The sequence below is a fragment of the Sphaeramia orbicularis genome, chromosome 1 (genome assembly GCF_902148855.1).
Source record: "Sphaeramia orbicularis chromosome 1, fSphaOr1.1, whole genome shotgun sequence".
Taxonomy (NCBI): Eukaryota; Metazoa; Chordata; class Actinopteri; order Kurtiformes; family Apogonidae; genus Sphaeramia; species Sphaeramia orbicularis.
Window position 1 is genome coordinate 278,792 of NC_043957.1, and position 18,771 is coordinate 297,562.

Here is an 18,771-nt window from a genome sequence, read left to right on the forward strand (position 1 = left end):
ATTCCTTTCCGTTTTCTTCCTCTTCCAGTCTTTGTGTTGCTAACCCCTCCCTCCTACCTCCCACCCCCCCACTCCCTCTATCCAATCCAACCTGCTCAACAGGTGCACAGGTATGTCTTTAAAACAACTCTACCTTTATTCTGTCTGTGTTTTTGACCAGAACACATTCAGTTCTCAGTCTTGTTCTGGTTCATTGATGATGAAATGTATAATAGGATTGAATAAAAACACAGAATCACCATGTTCTTCTAGTACCCAGGTGAGCATATTATGCACATTTTGCATTTTATGTTATAAAAGGTCATATTATTTTTCACTATTTGTATTAAATCACAATCCAAAACTTGTTCATTTTTGCATGATTTTTTAAAATTCAGACCAAGAAATTAAAATCAGCACATTGTAAACAAAATTAAATTACTACGCTAATGCCCTTCACCAGAGTTAGTAAAAAATGTAACTTTAAGCATTTAATATTTGATCTAGCAAAAAAAAAAATTGAAAGGATATTTACCAATGTTGTTATTCATCATTAACATATGCCAGGGTGCAAAAAATTTTAAAAATAACTAATCCAATTTTGTGTTGTACATTGGAGAAAAAAAAACTTTTGTTGTGTTTTTTGCACCAAAAAAACATGGTTTGTGTTACATTACAAACATGGCATGTAAAAAACACGACAGTTATTGAGTATTTGGTATTTTTGTTTATGGCTAAAGTTGATGAAATACAAAATAAATAAATAAATAAATAAATAAATAACCAAAAGTTAAAAACAAACTATGAAAAACATTTTAACGTATTATTGCACTGCACAGATTATAGTGATTTTGGTGGTTTTAAATATGTGTATTAATTGACATCAGACCATGCTTCAAACTGACACAGCAATGTATGAACATGAGGGTAGTATTTTTTTAACTTCAGCTGCTGCATCACTTTATTTTTGGTAAATGTACCCTGAATAGTTTGTAATGGGCTTTATGTTGGTGAAAAAGGACAAACAGATTAACTGGTGGCAACAGTGAGAACATCAGAACGTCACTGCAGCACTAAAGAATCATATTTTTTTCAGAATTATCACAATAAAACACATGCAACATACAGGAAAAAATGGTAAATTGTCGTCTCTCTCCCCAACAGACGTAATCATCCTAAAGCAGAGGTTCTCAAACTTTATACAGTGGAGTACCCCCTGAAATATACTTTTTTAGCCAAGTACCCCCAACTGTCGTGTCAGCATTTTTGACTGAAAATAAATTAGGCAAAATTTGTTCCTGTGCCAAAGATGTCTGTTTATATTTTCAAAACTTTGTAAACAAACAACATATATTTAACTGTAATATATAAAAAATAATATTTTTAAAGTAAATTTTGTGCAAAATATAAACTGAAAAGTGCCCTCTTTCATTGATAAGAAAAATAAATAAATTGGTCATTAATAAATTAGCAAAAAATAATTAATTAGCTATTCAAACAAACTCATTTTGAATTAAATAAAATAGAAATGTTCTTCAAATGTTACCAAAGCTTAAACAAGATAATGCACAATAAAACTATTACATGAATGCATTTATTGTGTTTCATATTTCAGCATGTTTGTTTATTTGTTTATTAACACTCTAGCAGCAAAACTATTGGTTGAATTCATACCAAACTGGGTTTATAGATTGCCAGTGACCCAGAATAGCTCTCATTACATTTTGGAGACAGTAGGTCACAGTTAAAATTTTCTATGAATTTTTAAAATCTTTTTTTTTCCCCATTTACTTATAATGGGCAAAATTTCAAATGTCTATAAAAACATCAATTTTGTTTCACTTTACTTCAATCTTGGCACATATATAGAGGCGACTGATACGATAACATCAGCTGGATTGATGCCAAAATAAGCTACAATATGTGCGAGGGGCGGGGTTTGTTGTGCCTGGAACCACTTGTTTATTTTGTATTTGGAACATGATGAATTATTAAATATATTTTTTCAGCAAAACTTCAAGTACCCCCTGGGCATCCTCCAAGTACCCCTGGGGGTACGCGTACCCCACTTTGGGAACCCGTGTCCTAAACCATCTTCTATTTGCCAGTTTTTACCCCTCGGCCAACTTCTGACCAAAGGAGTATTGTAATCGTTTTGTCGTCCGCCCTTCTGTCCATTCAACGACGTAATCACATTATCTGAAGAATGCATTGAGATATCAGCACCAAATTTACACTGTGGATGTATTTTGGCATGGAGCAGAAGAATATTGAAAATAGTTGACCTTGAGGGCAGTAACTTTCAACAGAATCTGACACTATATTTGGGATATTAAAAGTGTGCAGCATGTTCTGTTTCCTTTAGCAGATGCTTCTGCAGGACAATCTCCCAGACCTACTGAGGAACAAAACAGCCTGGATTGGACTTCCCAGACACGACAACCCTAACGCTGCAGTAAGGAACTCCTCTGTGTCAACATTGAAAAAAGGCACCAGAATGAAGGGGAAGTTATTGAGAGCCAGCATCAGCAGACCCACACAGATGACCTGGACGGCTCTCCTCTTCTGCTGGTTGGCCTCCTTCTTTTCCTGGGACTCCTTGTGTCCTGGACCAGATCTTCTGAGGATCCGGACGATGGACAGGCTGCAGAAGATCTCTGTGGACAGGATGGGAAGAAACACGGCAAATGCGAAGATGGAAACCGCCGTGAAATTCATGGGTAAGAAGATGTTGATCAGGCCACAACCTATAAATGAGCAGAAAGAACATGTTTATAGACTGAAAGATTTGAAGATGTTTTACTGTCAGTTCACTAGATGCACAGCACATACTGAGAATAAAGATGCTGTTTCTGTCTCAACTTGTTAAAAAATGGAACATTAATTGTTCTTTAACCCATAAAGACTCAGTGTTACTTTTGTGGCAGTTCCAAAATACTTTTTTTTCTCTATATTTAACTTTTCTTAAGTGATTTATCATAATTTATTATGTCATAATTCTCTGTATTTTGTGTGGTTTTTTTTCAGTGAACATCGGGTATTTTCCTTGATTTAATTTAGTGATTAAAGTTGAGGGTTATTGCATCAGAAACAGAGAAAACTGGAAAAAAGTGACTTTTTCAGTAAAATATATCATTAACTGAACATAACCCCAGTGTGTCCATCCACTGTCATTGATCCAACTCCATGGGTTTGACTGGTGAATCAATGTTGGAGAAGATGACGGTGTTTCCAAGGTAACTACAGGGTCTCTAAACATCCAAATGATGATCATGAAAAGATGAAAAACTGTATTTTACACCAATTATTTACATGTATTGATAGAATTATTGTATCAACAGGTATTAAACAGTTTAGATCAGTAGATGGTTTTAGTTGTCAGTGGCTGTTTGGGTCTTTATGGGTTAAGAAAAAAAAAAAAAAAAGAATAAGCTATAACTATTTCAGGGGTGTCAAACATATGGCCCCAAATCTGGCCCACCAAACTGTCCAATTTGGCCTGTGGGATGAATTTGTGAAACACAAAAATTTCACCAAAGATATTAACAATCAAGGATGTGTTAACAACCAATAAATGACAACATCTTTTTCTTTTTTTTTGTTTAAGTGTGAAAAATGATGATGGAATAATTACATTTACAATCTATCTTTTCATAAATGATGTGAATAATCTAAACAACCATGAACAACCTGAAATGTCTTAAGGAAAATAAGTGGAAATTTAACAACATTCTGCCTGTTACTAAATGTTTTGTGTGTTTGTAGATCCATATAAGTTGTAATGTATATGTGTAATTGATAAACTGACACATAATATTGTTAAATTTGCACTTATTTTTCTTAAGAAAGTTCAGGTTTTTCCCATAATTCATGTTTTTTTAAAGGATAGTTTGTAGATTTAAATATTTTCATCATGTAATTTGACTTTTTTCACACTAAAACAGAGAAATGTTTGGAGTTGACATTATTCATATGTCATTAGGTAATTAGTTTATTGGGCCGACCCCTTTGAAATCATATTGGACTGAATGTGGAACCTAAACTATCCCTGATCTATTCACAATGGAAGTGTTAGTGCAATACAGTAACAGATATGAAGTGAATAATGGATCAAACAGCAGCAGATATAACAGTGATTATAGTAGTTATTATAGCAAAATTAAGAGGAATTTATCACTTATTAAACATAATGTAAAAGGATTTTCCTACCGATGGCAAAAAGCCACAGAACAGCCAGACAAGATCCTCGATACTGGATCTGTTTGTACCTTTAAATGAGAAGACGTGTTGGATTCAGGGACAGACACTGGAAATTCAGAACAAACACTGAAGTCCTGAACTTAAAACAGACTTTTAGTTCAGGCTGGACATTTGACAGCAATAAAAACCACCTAAATGACATTCTGAAGGAAACCCAAGCCTGTGACCTTCAGTCCTTCATCCTCACTGTGTTTTGTGTGTTAATATGAGGTTTTGCCTTTTTGTCAACTGTCTTTCTTGTCACCTGCCTAGGGACTACAGATGAACACATATACATATTTACAGCTGTGATTGTAGTACATGTTCATTAATATGCACTGTCCCAAATGAATGAATGAATGAATGAATGAAAAATAAATAAATAAATAAATTTATGTAGCATGAATTTCAATGATGTCTTCCCAAAGTCATAAAAATGTGCAAAAATGAACATATGAACCTCCTAAGACCCAGGGAAGTAAAAGTTTTTTTTGTTTTTTTTTAACTTAATTATCTTTATGGGAAACAGCCTGATGCTTTTCATGATGATGCATGATAATTTTTATGGAATGTCTAGCAGTGGATAGGGTTTTTGTTTTTTTTATCTCACGGGCCAAGTTATTGTGAAGGTGTTGTGTCTTCATCAGCAATTTTTTAAGCATTTTTTCTGATGAAACTACTAGTTGGATTGATTTTTTTTTTCTTTTTTTTTATGTGTATAGCTTCCTTGGGATAATGTCTACAAGGTTTGCTCACAGCTCTGAGAAATGTGGATTTTTTAAAATGTTTTGATGAATTTTTGAAATATTAAAAATGTCCCTTATACTGTACATGTAAAATGCCACAATGTACTGTATTCCTCCAAACTGAGGGATGATTCTTTCTTTTCTTTTTCTAAAATCAACAAAAAATATTTACAAAAAACAAAACCCAAAAAAAAAAGAAAGGTGCCTTCACTGTGGTTCTCCCCGAGGTTTCTCTTTTCCCACTGGGTTTTTGGAGGGGGTTTTTTGCTGAGAAGGAGGGGGGATGCCCGGGACATTAATCCATTCCCTTCTTCTACTGTTTATTTGACTGTTTGTTTTCATATCAATATTTTATGTTATATACCTGTTGTGAAGAACACTGAGACTGTCTTGTGCATGAAATGGGCTTTATAAATAAAGTTCAATTGAATTTACTTATAATGCTCCATATTTTTATGGTTTATAACATGTAAATGGTTACAGATATCAGTACAGTCACTATTGAGCACTGATAGGAAGTAATATATGGACTTTCATTTGGCTCCATGACCTTTGACCTTGAAGGGTCAAACACAAGGTCACCAATGTCTAGATTTCAATGTTTAAATTTAGATTTTCTAATTTTTTGCAATTTTTTTAAATATTAAAAATGTGCCTTTACTTATAAGGGTCCATACTTTGATGGATTATAAAATGGAAATGATTACATATATCAGTCTAGTTCCTATTGATCACTGATTGAAGTTATTTATGGACTTTGATTGAATTCATTGAGTTCTCCTCCAGTGAAAGTCCCGCCCACTTCGATTGTCAGATTGATCTCCTGCATCCAGACCACAGGACTGGAACACAGAGACAGAACCTGACAACCTCACACATTCTACTTGATATTGATTCTTGGTTGAACATGATGGTGAGATACATGGGCGCTGGTCCTGTTTCTTATCATGTGTCGTCCTGTGTGTGACCTACCTAATGAACGCCACCGGATGGACGACGGCCAGGTACCGGTCCATGCAGACCTGCCAGGGGAACAGGACTCGACCCACCACCACCGACGCTTGATGGAAGAGTGACAGACGATTAATAGAAAACGATCGGCTAAAAGAGTCGACCACATAGAGAAGAAATCCCACAGAACTCAGAATCTCCATCAGTATAAGGTTTAGGGTTAAAATCTCCGTTCTGGTGGCCTGGGTGGAGACAATCAGCCACAGAGCCCAGATGTTCAGAGGAAATCCAACTGTGTAATGAACAGAACCAATGAAAACATACATGAAGACTCCAGGGGTTAGATCATGGGACGTGGACACTGAAGAGTTCTCCATAGGTCCTCAACTCTGAAAACTGAAAAAACACAAAGGATTAGAAGACGGTGGAACCAAGTGGAATACAGATGTGTGTCTACATGGTCTACTATATTTCTGCAATAATCTTCCTGGCAATAACAATGTAATATTTATTCAATATTTACCCAAACATAAATGAACTGTTTTAAATAGACTTGAGTTCATAGATATACAGTCACGGAAAAAATTATTAGACCATCAACGTACTGTTAATATTGTGTCTGTTGGTATTTTATGTGTATTCTTATTTTTGTTCTGCTTTTCTGAATCATCACAATCACAATACTTTATTAATCCCATGGGGAGAATTATTGGGTGTTACAGTCCCTCCATTCAAGTTTAATACAAAGAAGCAGGATAGAAATTATCAATCCAACAACAAAAATAGAGGAAAAAAATCTATCTATCTATCTATCTATGAGATATACATATTAAAACACTCTATTAAGACAATATTTAAAACAGCAATTTGTTGATAATATATTATCAAATAGAAAAGCACTCGGAGAGCGCAGACCTCTACCAAGGCAGATTAGTCCCCCCACAACACCACCAAAATTTAATTATTTGTTCTTTGTGCCAGTATCAACATTTCCTGAAAATGTCATGAAAATCCGTTGATAACTTTTCGAGTTATCTTGCTAACAGACAAACAAACAAACAGACACACCCAGATGAAAACATAACCTCCGCCGTTACACTTGGCGGAGGTAATAAAGTAATTAAACAAATATACACAATAACTGTCCAAAAATATAGTTGCTTTAGTTCTATTATATTGTGCTTTTCGTAAAATTTGATATTCTATTATTTCATATCTTTTATTTAGTTTTTGCAATTTTATATTCTTTTTTTATATTCGTATTTTCTGAAGTATTAGGTTTTTTTATTCATATCGTTGCACTGAGTAGCACTCCTAATTTCATTGTTCACACAATGACAATAAAGACTATTTTAAGGTTCTACATAAAACTATAAACAATTAGTTAACAGATATGAACTGGGCCCAGTTATTAGCTGTGGATGCAAATTCCTGCAAAGATAGAAAAAAATGGATCAGTATTGAATCTAATGTGAAAATCTTAATACAAGATTTACAGCAAGTCAGTTCCGTACAATACAAACTATTTATGTGCACTTAAAACTAAATGTGAAAGAAACAAACTAAAAAAACCTCAATTAAAAGGCTAAAAATAATAATAAAAAAGTGACTGATAGAAGTGCTAAAATAATAGGACACAAACCCTATTAATTCCTCATAATATTGAAATATTCAACTGTACAGTGTCGTTTTAACAGTTTTGCACTGAGGTTTAGATTCAAGACATTTATAAACAAATCACTACAATGAGGTTGATTCATTCTGAATAAAAGAAAATTTAAATAGAAAAATACTCAATACCAACCTGTTGGTGTCTGTTCTTTGTGCTCACCGAACGGCAGCTGCTGACAATAAACCATCACAAATGCAAACTGTGATGTTTTGCATGATGTTTTCATTTGACAATGATCCACACGTTCTCAAAATGACAGAAAACCTGGAGCCAGCAGTGAAGAGCAGCACAAACACAATTCACAGGAAAGTGTGAGTATTCAGATATACAAGCCTAACCCTAACCCTGGAGGCAGCAGTGAAGAACATCACAAACACAATTTACAGGAAAGTCTGTAAATGAATAGAATATAGAGTATTCACAGATATAGAAGTCAGAGTTTTAGAGATATCTGAACTTAGAAATGATGATAAATCACTTCAAGGAGTGATATTTTGCTTTTTTAAATGGAATTCTTCCTTTTCCCTCATGTCCCTGTGGTCTCCATAAACTGTAAATGCTCTGCTTGGCTCTGAATTCTTCATTCATTCAACTCCACAGGTCCATCTGCAACCCTGTTTCTGAGTAATGACACCAGAAAGGTGGTTTGGAGCACTAGCCCTTTAAATACACAGGAGACACTTCAGGCCCCGCCCCCTCCAGGTTATTGGCTGTGCTGCTCTGTCCCGTCCAACCAACAACTGAACATTTGAGGTAATAAGCTCAAAGTTTGGACATATTTTCAGTCTGGACTACAACCGCTGCTGATGATAAACAATTATGTCGTACTCTGAGAAATGTTCTTCGGAAGTCCTGACCTTATATGTGCAAATGTTGTGACGTAACTAGTTATAAAACATAACAAATTAACCTTGTAAAGCCAGAACCATTAAATCATTGACAGAAAATTCCAGTTCTTTGAAACTGGAGCCTTTATTGGTCCTTCTGAACAACCAAAGAAAATGTTTTTTCAAACATCAATTTCCACGTATGAGTTTCAATTTTGTATCATATTTGATCCATTGGGTCTCAGTGCTCACATATTGTTTTTAAACCCCCCAAAAAAACAACAATACAACACAAACATGTCTAACAAACTGGTAATTCCTTTTCAAAATGTTAAAATTCTTCCTCCTTCCTCATTAATGACCAGTTTTGGGCAAACTACTTTTAAAAAGTAATTAGTTATAGCGACTAATTACCTTCCCAAAAAAGTAATTGAACTGATAACAGAATTACTCCTTCATAAATGTAATTAGTTACCAGGGAAAGTAACTATTGCGTTACTTTTTTGAAAAACCTTCAAATATGTAAAAGGAAAGATTTTTGAGCGTGTTTCACAGAGCAGTTATAGAGTAGAACAGCAGACAGGTACTGAAGACTAGGACTGGGGTGAGGATGGGGTCCACCAGGGCCAGGCTGGGTCCACCAGGGCCAGGCTGGGGTTCACCAGAGCCAGAGTGGGGTCCACCAGGGCCCGTCTTTTCCACCACATAAGTGCATATCTGCATTTATAGAAACAGATGCTCCTCCAGTTAATCCACATCTGCACTTTTTTCAGTCGCTCCTACAGCAGTAAATGTCTGCAGTCCAGTCAGTCAGACTGTCACTGATAACTCCTTCCCTAAATTAGCAGATAACCCCTCCCCTAAATTAGCTGCACACATAGCTGCGTTCAGGTGCCTGTGTTGTGCTGGTTCAACTCAAACTCGCAGACGTCATTAATCGTTCAGATGAAGGGGGCGTGGACAACTCAGACTCATGGACACACAGCTGAAACATGAAGGCAGTGTGGGGGATTTGAAAATGAGAACGGTTCGTTAATGAACGGCTCGCAACGAATCGATTCTTATCATTCACTGAAGAGAGCCATTCAAAAGACTCGACTGGTCCGTGAACGTCACACCTCTGCTGCCTGTCTGAGTCAAGACAGATAACAGCTGTTAGATATCAGTGCATAGTAATGTGCCACATTTCACTGCCGGTAACGGGAACAGTGTTGGAAAGTTACAAATAGTAATTCATTACATTACCCGTTACTGGAAAACAATAACAGCATTAGTAACGCTGCTATTTTTAACACCATTATTCCCAACACTGTTAATGACAGTCTTGTAGTATCACTAAAGGCCTCTGGTGAATATATTCCTCCCCCTGGTGGATTATCTGTGTATTGCTTGTATCTAATTGTATACATCAGGTTTTTCAAGAAAAAAAAATCACACTGATCATGTAGAGGGCTTCAAAACTCATGTATCAAATATGATATGTTTGGTGTTATAGGGGGCGACACGGTGGTGCAGTGGTTAGCACTCATGCCTCACAGCAAGAAGATCCTGGGTTCGATTCCAACACCAGTCGACGGGGGGTGGGACCTTTCTGTGTGGAGTTTGCATGTTCTCCCCATGTCTGCGTGGGTTCTCTCTGGTACTCTGGCTCCTCCCACCATCCAAAGACATGCACTAATAGGTTAATTGGTTAATCTAAATTGCCCATTGGTGTGAATGTGAGAGTGATTGTCTGTCTCTACATGTTCAGCCCTGAGATGAACTGGAGACTTGTCCAGGGTGAACCCCGCCTTCGCCCCATGTAGCTGGGATAGGCTCCAAGCGATCCCCATGACCCTAGTGAGGATAAAGCGGGTTCAGAAAATGAATGAATGAATGGTGTTATAGGGTTAAGCAGGAATTAAATCCACTCCGTGTAAAAATCCACTGGATTTTTGCCCAAATGAATATAAAGATAGCTTTGCAGCACCTTGAGGGTTGAAATTCAAACTGTATGAACTATTAGGGTCCAAATACACAAATAAATGAACCACAGAGTAATAAAAGTGGGTTTAGACAAATATGAGCCCTTTACAGTTAAATAAATTCATTTGGGAAGTCCCACTAAAGTACAACTGGGTCGCCATGGGTTAAATTCGGTCTGTATTTTACTCCTAATACACACAGTACCTTCCATTGACTGCACAAAACTCAACCCACACACACACACACACACACACACACACACACCCTCTCTGGTCCTGAACCTTCTGTTAGTGAGGTGGAAGTGTTCACCTCTACACTCCCCCACACTCACAATCACAATGCCCTTAGTTCACAGTGTGAAAAACAGCTTCTTGAAGAGGTTTATGAATGAGTTATGACCGCTTTTATCACCTCAGCAGGATGTAAAGACCTGCCCCCCCCCCCCACATCTTTAACACCTCCTGGTCGTTTCCCTTTACTGTACCTGTTTCTATACAGTTTGTTTTTTTATTTAAACCTGTGTGATTTGAGCTCATTCATCATCCACACACAGCCGTCACTGGTCATATCACATGCAAACGACGCTGGTTTCACGCTTCAGCAGCACAACTGCAAAAGAAAACAAATGATTTGATGTACGGTGCCTTCCATTCAAAACAGACGATCAGTCACACAGAACATTAAATCACAATAGAATAAATAACATTGGGACATGAAATGTGACAATAGGGAAATTAGATTTAGAAAAGTCATGTCGTGGAGGAACAGAAGATTCAAATGACTCTAAATATTTGTGTAATAGACAAAAACTAAAATTTGACTTAAAGGAAACCTGGACCAGCAGATCTGTGCTGAGGTTCATGTGTTTTGACTGGTGACAGAGAGGGTTTTTTATGATTTATTTTAATCTGATAGCAGTGAATGTAGTTTATAATCAAATAGACATGGTTTTGGTTTTGAAACATCTCAAAAAGGCCTAGTTCTTTGCTTAGCTTCCTTTTCATTAAATTCTCCTGCTTTAATCTCAATACAATTTTCATGAAGGTGTTTTATTAAATCCATTCTGAGCTTTTCTTTTATCTGCCAGTCACTGTCTATTAAAAGGTGTTGTGAAGGTGAGGGGTATCCTTCAAAAGTCTTATATTTCATTGCATTAAACTAAGGCCTTAGTTATCCTTAAAGGGCTCATATTTGTCTAAACCCACATTTATTAGTCTGTGCTTCATTTATTTGTGTATTTGGACCCTAATAGTTCATACAGTTTGAATTTGAACCCTCCAGCTGCTGCAAAACTATCTTTATTTTCATTTTAGAAAAATCCAGTGGATTTTTACAACCCATTTTAATTCCTTCTTAATTTGTTACATCTATAACTAATTGTGTCACGACATTTGCACATATGAGGTCCAGACTTCAGACCAACATTTCTCCAAGTAATTTGGAGCCCATTACCTAAAATGTTCAGTTGTTGGTTGAACGGGACAGAGCAGCACAGCCAATAACCTGGAGTGGGCGGGGCCTGAAGTGTCTCCTGTGCATTTAAAGGGCCAGCACTCCAAACCACCTTTCTGGTGTCATTACTCAGAAATAGGGTTGCAGATGGACCTGTGGAGTTGAATGAATGAGAGAGCGCAAGAAGAGCGAGGGACAATATACTACTGAGGTGACATGAAGCAGCATGAGTGGACGAGAGAGAGAGAGCGAGAGACAGGAAGCAAGAGAGAGAGAGAGGGAGCAAGAGAGAGGGAGAGAGCAAGAAAGACAGAGAGAGAGGAAGCAAGAGAGAGAGAAAGAGAGAGCAAGAGAGAGAGAGGGAGAGAAAGCAAGAGAGAGAGAGCAAGAGAGAGAGAGAGAAAGACAGAGCGAGAGAGAGCAAGAGAGAGAGAGAAAGAGAGTGAGATCCATCTTATAAGTGTCTTGAGTTTCATTCTCCCGCTCTTACAGTTAACCCCCTTGGATCCACAGATCGGTACATCCCCTGTCCATCCCCTGTCCATCCCCTGTACATCCCCTGTCCACCCCCCCACCCCACATGGAAAACATCCCACTTTGTAATTTTTTGTTTGCTAATAATGAAATTATTTACATTGTTTACATTTGCCATGGTACAGGTGATATTTTATGTTTTGGCCCTTGAGTTGTATTCAAAACGAGAAAAGCACTTGGAAAGCGCAGAGCTCCTCTAAGACAGATCAGCCGCCCCCCGATCACCACCTAATTTAATTTCATTTGTTCCTTGTGCCAGTATCAACATATACTGAAAATATCATCAAAATCCATCCTTAACTTTTTGAGTTATCTTGCTAACAGACAAACAAACCCAGATGAAAACGGACACAACAAAATAAGAAACACTATACATTTTTGAATTAGTTGGTTAGATTAGTCGACTAATCAAACAATTAGTTGAAAAATTAATCATTAGAGAAACAGTTGTTAGTGGCAGCAGTATTTTACATTCAATTATTTATACCTTTGCTAAAAAAAAGTCACATTTTCTTCATTTTTCTCCGTTTCCAATATAATAACCCTCAACTTTAACCTAAGCTTTTACGAACATCTACATGATCAGTGAATTAAATATAAAAAACATGATTTACACAGAAAAAAACAAAACAAAACAAGTGGGATAATATTACAACCTATGGTGATAAATCACTTCAGAACGGTTAAATACAAAGAAAAATTCATTTGGAAAATACCACAGAGGTAGCTCTGGGTCTTTATTGGATAAGTTCTGTCTGCATTTTTACTGACGGAAACCACCAGAACAGTTGTTACACCAGTACGTTTGCACATGTGACTCCACTCACACTGGAATCTGATCCGGTTCACAGTTCACCAGATCTGAATCCAGCTCTGAAACGGACAGTGTGAACGCAGCTTTCATCATCTGAAATAATCCTTCCCCTGTTGGAAGAACAAAGCCTAAACTACAGTTCACTTTGCGTTTCTTTGTATTTCATCCCAGCGCTCCGATCGCCCTGACTCTGTGTTTCCTTCATGTATTCCCTGTCCACCCCCCGACCCCCCAACTACACTTCCTCTTCCTTTCATCTACCGCCTTTTCTCTTGGGTTAGTCGGACATTTCAGTCACTTTGCACCTATAATTATTGCACCTCTCCATTGAACTCTTACATCAGACACAGTGTGAGCTTATTTGACTTGGTTATCTGAAGTGCATTTATCCAAGTCTTAGGCAATTTACCCCCCACCCCCAAAGACTTTGAACAGTTTCTGTGTGTTAACTGCCCCAATACAAACTCTACTGCACAGATAATTTACACTGGGCGGAAAAGTGATATCAGCTAAATTCAGTAAAGGTTTCAAATGTCATGTATAACCAGTGTTGAGCAAGTTACTCCCAAACTGTAATCCATTACAGATTACTTGCTACTGGTATTTAAAAGTAATTCCTTACCTTACAGTATTACTGTCCCAGAATAAATCAAATAATAACCCACACACACTTTCTGTACCTTTAATATGTTCTATTTTATTTATTTTAATATATATATTTTTATTTATTTATTACCTCCGCCAAGGAGGTTCTGTTTTCGCCGGCGTCCGTCTGTCTGTCTGTCTGTCCGTGTGCAAGATAACTTAAAAAGTTATGGACAGATTTGGATGAAAATTTCAGGAAATGTTGATACTGGCACAAGGAACAAATGATTAAATGATGTTATTTTGTTCATCTGTTCATTTATATGTTTATATAATATATATATAAAAAGTGTACCATTCCTATTTTATATATTACATTGTTTTATAAGTTTGAAAGAAACTCAAAACTAGAAAAGCACTCAGACCTCCGCCAAGGCAGATCAGTCCCCCCCAATCACCACCAAAATGTAATCATTTGTTCCTTGTGCCAGTATCAACATTTCCTGAAATTTTCATCCAAATCCGTCCATAACTTTTTGAGTTGTCTTGCACACAGACGGACAGACAGACAGACCAACACCGGCAAAAACAGAACCTCCTTGGCAGAGGTAACAAAATGTGGGAACCCCCCCCAAGTATATGTGGCTCAGTAAGTAATGCTACAGTCTACGATGTTTGAATTCCAGCAGGAACACTTGCATTTTTTTTTTTTACATTTTACATGTTCAAACAGGGGGCGGAGCCAAGGACAGCAGTGCATACATCTGCAATTGATAAAGAATTCTAACTAGTCCTAGAAACATTATCTTACCTCGTCACTGCTGATCACAGGGCTCATGCTAACATTCTAACTAGCTTCTTAATAGAATAGAATAGAATAGAATACCTTTATTGTCATTACATATATGTACAATGAAATTATAAGAGACAACTCTCTGGTGGTGCGTAGTGCAAAAGTTTAAAGAAGTGTAAATATATATATACAGAATAAAAACAGGCATGTCACCAACCAAGAAAACAGTCCAGGTAAGTGTATATTGTTATTGCACTGTGACCCTGGCTGAACACTATGACATATGTTACATATATGTCCTTTGTGAGGTCCTGTCATTGCAGTGTGTTCAGTACCCGTATTGCACTTGGATAAAACGTACTGCTAAATCTGGAGGTGTGGGCCTGGATGGACCTGGACCTCCTCCCTGAGGACCACAGTGAGAACAGGCTGTGTCCAGGATGTGAACCGTCAAGGGTGATGCTTCTGGTCCTGCACACACACCTGCTGTTATAGATGTCTGACACAGAGGACAGATGGACTCCCATGATGCTCTGGGCTGACTTCCTGACTCTTTCCAGAACCTTTTTGTCAGCCTGAGAGCTGCTCCTGTACCACACTCAGATGTTGTGGGTAAGGATGCTCTCCACAGAACATCTATAAGGACAGCAGCAGTTCCTGGGACAGGTTCACCCTTCTCAGTGACCTTCAAAAGTCCAGGTGCTGCCGTGCCTTTTTCACATGGGTACTGGTGTTTCTGCCCCATGTGAGGTCCTGAAAAATGTATGTACCCAGGAACCTGAAGGCACTGACCCTCTCCATGGTGTCCCCTCGGATGAGAAGGGGAGGGGGATCCTCCCTCTTCCTCCTGAAGTCCAGCACCAACTCCTTTGTTTTGGAGGAGTTGAGTGCCAGATTATTAAGGGAACACCAGGTGGTGAGGTTCAGGACCTCCTCTTTGTAGGCCGTTTCATCATTGTTGTGGATCAGCCCCACCACAGTAGTGTCATCTGCAGATTTGACCCGGATGTTGCTGTTGTGGATTGGTGCACAGTCATGGGTGTAGAAGGTGTACAGCATGGGGCTGAGCACACAGCCCTGGGGGGCCCCAGTACTCACTGTCAGGACAGAAGAGTGATGAGGCCCCATCCTGACTGACTGCAGATGGTTGGTGAGAAAATCTCTGATCCATCTGCAGGTGTGCTCGCCAATACCCGGACTGGGTAGTTTGGACACCAGTCTGCTGGAAGGAGTGGATTCAAAGCAGAACTGAAGTCCACAAACAACATCCTCGCATAAGTGCCTGTGATGGCGCTAGTACAGGCACAGAATCCAAATGCAGAACTCAGAGGCGGAATATAAAGTTCAAAGGATTTGTTAGTCACAAACAGATAGAGGATAATAATGAGTGACACAATCTTGAGGATAATTGATGGGGGCTTCCTCTTCGGATTCGTCCTCCGGTCTGAGGACGTTAATCCCTTTCTCCGTACGGTTACCGGGGCCTTTTTCCCGACTAGGGAAAAGCAGAGGGAGGTCAGGGACGGAAACAGGTCATACACAGGCAAGCTATCAAACAGGCGACAGGACATAAGGGTTGGACAAAAACTCACGTACCAGAAGTCAGGCAAGGCGATCAGAACCGGGGTATCAGATGAGGCAGACAAAACCGACAGGGAGCAGGCAGTAGACAAAAACCGGGCAAGCAAAACGGGTCAAAAACAGGAATCAAACAGACAGACAAGATCAGAACGCTGGTAAGAACTGCGAGAGTTACAAACTGGCGACTGACAGAGGGAAGAGACAGGGTTTAAATACACAAAAGGGAGGGAAGACAACTAGACACAGGTGGCACAAATCAGGGCGGAGACAGGTAATCAGGGGAAAGGTGAACACAATCCAGGAAGGGAAGTAAAGACGACAGACAAGACACATGAGGGGAAACTTAACTAAATAAAACAGGAAGTGACAAACAAACATGAAAGACAGACAAGACCAGACTAGCATCTGGCTGCAGGCATGACAGTGCCAGGTTGTTCCAGATGTTTCCACACTGTGTGAAGGGCTGTGTTAATGGCATCACCTGTGGACCTGTTGGTTCTGGATGCAAATTGGTGCTTATCAAGGCTGGGAGGCAACAAAGATTTGATGTGCCATAGCACCAGTCTTTCAAAGCACTTCATCACAATTGAAGTAAGAACCACGGGTCTGTAATCATCCAGACTGCTGACCGACTGTTTCTTGGGGATGGGTACAATGGTGGCAGATTTTAGACAGCTAGGGACTGTGCAGGCAGCCAGTGAGAGGTTAAAAATGGGAGTAAAAACCTCTGCCTGCTGGACTGCACAGCCCCGCAGTGCCCTCCCCTGGATACCATTGGGACCAGCAGCCTTCAACAGGTTCACACTCCGGAGCACCTTCCTGACCTCCTCCGTGCTCACAGTGAGGGCCAGGTTGTTAGCAGGTAGCGGTATAGGGGCACTCTCCTCCTCGCTAACTTCAAACCTAGCAAAGAACTGATTTAGCTCCTCTACTAGGTTTAAAGTAGGGTTAGTGTTAGTAATGAGCATATGTCCATGTGGACAACAGATTGTCTTCTGCTGTCTTCACCCATTGGCTGAACACCAACGGAAATAGAACTGTGCTGACGCATTTTGGATTCCTGAAGGTCGCACGGTCTTGGTGTTTTGTTTTTTTTTTCATTTGAGCAGTTAAATTATGGGTGAAAAGTGTGTCGTAACTCAAGCGCTATTAAAATATGACTGAAAATTGATTAGTAATGCCTTACACTACTGCATTATAGCTAGAGATGTAACGATATGAAAATTTCATATCACGGTTATTGTGACCAAAATTATCACGGTTATCATTATTATCATGGTATTATTGAAATTGTGCTGAAAATGTTCAAAAAGTACTGATACACACACGGAAATAATTTAACCAAGTTGTATTTTTTAAAAAAAATAATAATAAAATAAGTCACAATGTCCCTTCTGTGTCAGAAACATTCCAATATTAACCCTTAGTGGTCTGAGCCTATTTTGTCTGTTTTTCAGTCCTTTTGATTTGGCCTTTATATACTATAGAAACAAATGTTTACTATACCCATGTTTGGGATCGGTTTTTTCAGCACAACTTCATCTATATCATCTGTCTATTATTTTTTCACTTTAACCTACTATAAAAACATAAAAGGACAGAAAACACAAACATATAAAATCTGATTTGAAAAATGTATATAATTTATTACATAAATAACACAAAGATGTTTAACGAACCTTTTCAAAGACTTTAAAAGTGAATATTGGTTCCAAATATTAGGTACAGAAAATTAAAACTAATAAATTCAAACTATACTCAAATATTTGACATGAAAGCAGGTCTTTACATCGTGTTTTTGCCCCAAAAAGTGCAGTAATCAAACACAGTTATCATGAGAATTAGAATTTAAACAGTAATACTAACTGCCTGCAATTTTACCGCCGTTTATCGTCATACCAGTAATCGTTACATCCCTAGTTACAGCAAAAAGTCTGTTACTGTCATGCATTACTGTTACTGTCATGCATTACTTTTGTAACATGTTACTCCCAACACTGTGTATAACTCACTCAGTTGGAGCCAATATTAATCCCCACTTTAACACTTCAGCTTCTTCTGAATCCGTTTACACTGTGACGCTATAGCAACAAATTCCTTATGAATAATGTAGCATTGGTAATGAAATTAGCTAACTGTGTATCCATCTTTCCCTACTGAGCAATGACTTCATGTTCCCAGCATCATCAACTTAATCTAATTTACTTGATGGAAACAAACCCTCCTCCTCTTCCTCCTCCCCTTTCTTTTCCTCCTCCTCCTCTTTCTCCTCCACCTTTCATTTCTATCGTCTTCGAGTCCACAACCACAGCCCCACTGTGGGCAGTTTGTGACGAAGACACTAAAGCAAACGGCTCAAATGCAGGTGTAGGTGTAGGTGTTGAAAGGTGACGTACCAGTGGGTCTTTGAAGTCCATGAGTGGTCTGTGGTCCAGAGTGGTCCAGCGCTTCTTAAAGCTTTCGGTTTGCTGTTCAAACAAACAAAGGAACAGGGAATGAGTCAGATATGAGGAAAGAGACGAAGCAACACAAGGAAGTACAGACACAAAAACACCAGAACAATGGAGTTCAAGTCAGTGTTTACAGGTTTAGACCAACATCAGATGAATCAACATCAAATCTAATGAGGCTGT

General features: G+C 38.4%; 1 protein-coding gene across 8 annotated transcripts; it reads right to left on the reverse strand.

Annotated features, from left to right (window-relative positions):
• Window positions 1-2,208: 2,208 nt before the first annotated feature.
• On the reverse strand, window positions 2,209-18,596 carry LOC115417878 (G-protein coupled receptor 35-like). 8 transcript variants are annotated; one of them, XM_030132416.1, is made up of 5 exons: window positions 18,535-18,596; window positions 14,919-16,041; window positions 5,937-6,311; window positions 4,189-4,247; window positions 2,209-2,726 (listed from the first exon to the last, which is right to left on the reverse strand). In XM_030132416.1, exons 3-5 carry the CDS (start codon window positions 6,290-6,292, stop codon window positions 2,341-2,343), a joined length of 801 nt encoding a protein of 266 aa, XP_029988276.1. In that variant the 5' UTR covers window positions 6,293-6,311; window positions 14,919-16,041; window positions 18,535-18,596; the 3' UTR covers window positions 2,209-2,340. The 8 variants fall into 8 exon arrangements, with proteins under 8 accessions (XP_029988276.1, XP_029988204.1, XP_029988126.1 ...); XM_030132344.1 differs by having other exon boundaries at window positions 14,919-16,052; window positions 18,535-18,559; XM_030132266.1 differs by lacking the exon at window positions 18,535-18,596 and adding an exon at window positions 16,154-16,206 and having other exon boundaries at window positions 14,919-16,052.
• Between the last annotated feature and the right edge of the window lie 175 nt (window positions 18,597-18,771).